This window comes from Rosa chinensis, chromosome 6, assembly GCF_002994745.2.
Source record: "Rosa chinensis cultivar Old Blush chromosome 6, RchiOBHm-V2, whole genome shotgun sequence".
NCBI classification, from domain to species: domain Eukaryota; kingdom Viridiplantae; phylum Streptophyta; class Magnoliopsida; order Rosales; family Rosaceae; genus Rosa; species Rosa chinensis.
Genome location: NC_037093.1, coordinates 22,097,736 through 22,100,556, shown reverse-complemented (window position 1 = coordinate 22,100,556; position 2,821 = coordinate 22,097,736). Strand labels below are relative to the sequence as shown.

Below are 2,821 nucleotides of genomic sequence, written 5' to 3'. Positions count from 1 at the left end.
GCTCACTCCTACCTGCATTATTATTATTATTAATATGTGGAGAGTACTGCGAGGGGACATTAGGAGGGCAGGACCATTTGACTAAGGGCCCGCGTCACTTTCTTCACCGCTGGAGGATGGATTCTCTGATAATCTTCCAGAAGCTTCAGTGCCCATACTGACATATTAAACGGGTAACATAACCCTCCATTCCATACAATATATGTTGTTCCTTTCAGACCAAATTGCCAACAAAGAAACTAAGAAAAGCTCCAGCTGATGAGTACAGAGGGAATCAATCACAGCCACTACCCAATCAAACACATGCATGTTGATGGGTCCGTACTAGTCTTGAGTTTAATTGGGCTGTCGGCCCAGAAGCAAGCTATGATTGAGCACTCACAGAACACATGCATGCAGGTCTCAACCCCAGTCGAGCAGAAGGCACACTCCAGCGTAGGCTGCTGCACACGACGTGATAGAGCTGCCCGAGTTGGTAGGATATTTTTACATAATCGCCATGCAAAAGAGCGGACCTTAGGAGGGACCCTGCACTGCCAAATCTTCTGCCAATATCTCCCCGTAGTTGTACCCACTCCCCTTGAAGATGACGCCCTCTCACACATATTCTCCGTGGTTCTTGCTAGGTGATAGCCGCTCTTAACAGTATAAGTCCCATGCTTGTCAAAATGCCAGATTACCGTATCAGAGGTTTGCCTCAAGCTAAGAGGTATACTAGCAATTATAGACGACTCCTCAGAGGTAAAAAGTTCTTGTATGAACTTCGCATTCCACTCTCTATTTTCTGAGTCGATTAAATCGCAAACCCTCAATTCGTCAGTAACATCCATAGGGGGTGAGTATGGCCTGAAGCTGTACGGGAGAGGGACCCAGGGATCCTCCCAGACATTCACATCACAGCCATCACCTATTTGGAAGCGGATACCCTTCTCAAGAACCCTTCTTCCAGTGAGAATGCTCCTCCATGTATACGAGGCATCATGGCCAGCACGCATAAACGTGGTAGTAGGAAAGTACCTGGCCTTGAATAACCGTGCTACAATAGAATTAGGTCTCTGAATCAATCTCCATCCTTGCTTGTTTGGCTAATAGTGCATGGTTGAACTGGACCATATTTCTGAAACCTAAACCCCCTTCATTGTTGGGACAACAAAGTCTATCCCATGCAAGCCAATGGATTTTCTTCACATCTCCCTGGTCACCCCACCAAAACTTGGCCATCAACTGATGCATAGCATGGCAAAGATGTCGAGGCAGTTCGAAAACTTTCATCACGTAGTTGGGAATAGATTGTAGGACTGTCTTAATCATTATCTCCTTGCCAGCCACACTAAGTGTCTTGTCCCTCCATCCTTGTGTCCTCTTCTCAATCTTTTCAGTTAAGAAACGGAAAGCCTCGTCTTTTGAATAGCTCAACTCAGTAGGGAGACCCAAGTATTTATCATGCTTGTCCACCCTAACTACTCCCAAGCAATCAGCTAGCTCCAGTTGCCAGACCAAATCAACATTCCTACTAAAAGAGACACAGCTTTTCTCAAAATTAATTTGTTGCCCCGAAGCCTTGGCATAACTCAGTAAGATCTCCCTCAACTCAAGGCATTCCTCCTCTTCAGCCCTAAAGAAAATGATAGAGTCATCGGCAAAGAAAAGAAGACTAATTGTTGGTGCCCCCTGACAAACAGTAACTCCATGCAATCTGTTTTGTTCCTCGGCGACCAAGATAATCTAGAGAGGGCTTCAGCGCAGAGGAGGAAAAGGTAGCGGGAGATTGAGTCCCCTTGCCTTAAACCCCGACCCGGGTGCAGCAGATCCCTGGGCTCTCCATTCAACAGAAACGAGTAAGAGACAGTTTCCACACAGTTCATTATTACCCTATCCACTTCTGGCAGAAGCCAAGTTATTTAATTTTGATCACTTAAACTTTTAGTGCTTTCCATTATGTAAGTTCTTTATGTTTTTTGTACTAAGAGTTAGGCCTTATGTCCTCCTCTCTATTGTATTTGTTTTTTTTCTGCCAATAAAGATTATTGTCCGTTACTCCTCTCTTTTTGATATGAGAAATAAGAAGAGCTCTTTTAATATGTAAACGGTTGTATTAATCTTACCTTGAAGTACAAAATTTATTAGTTCTATATATAGTAAGAATTGAAGGCAAAAATGAATGCCAAAAGACTGGATAATAACATGTTTAAATGCATTTCATGGTGTAAAGATGCATTTGTAAACATAAACTAAGTAAAAACTGATGTTGAATTCTTCTCTTAGACATCAAATATAAGTGAAAAACTGATTTGTTTTTAGAGTTATATATTAGGCGAAAACAACTCACTAATGTTTAAAGTAATATGAGACATCAAAAGTTGGTGCTTAGACATCGGTAATCTAGGTAGTCATAGGTTATTAGTATATATAGGACATCGTTTTCTTGGAAATCTATGTTGTCTAAATATAATTAGACATCAATCATTGACCGATGTTTAAAAGCATGACATTGGATATCACTTAGCGAGACATCGGTTGGTTACTAAAATAAACATAACTGTTTAGCTGATGTCTATCAACCTTCATGTACTAGTGCCTACATGCAATCTGAAATATTTGACATTGGAATAGTGTGCATAGTGTAATTAACCCTACCTTAATCACTTATGATTCCATCTCAATATGTACGAAGTGTATTAATAATCCTCTAGACTCATATTCCAGTCTGAAGGGTGCTTAATGGGTTTAAAATTTAGTCAGATTTCTCTATCACTCTTTCCAATTTGATGAAGAATCAAGCGGTGCGAAGCAGACGTAGCCGAGAAGGGGGAGAGCTAGA

The 2,821-nt window shown here is 41.5% G+C and overlaps 1 protein-coding gene across 1 annotated transcript; it reads right to left on the bottom strand.

Annotated features, from left to right (window-relative positions):
• Positions 1-1,047: 1,047 nt before the first annotated feature.
• On the bottom strand, positions 1,048-1,865 carry LOC112171051. Its single transcript, XM_024308293.1, has 2 exons — positions 1,681-1,865; positions 1,048-1,615 (listed from the first exon to the last, which is right to left on the bottom strand). Exons 1-2 carry the CDS (start codon positions 1,863-1,865, stop codon positions 1,048-1,050), a joined length of 753 nt encoding a protein of 250 aa, XP_024164061.1.
• Between the last annotated feature and the right edge of the window lie 956 nt (positions 1,866-2,821).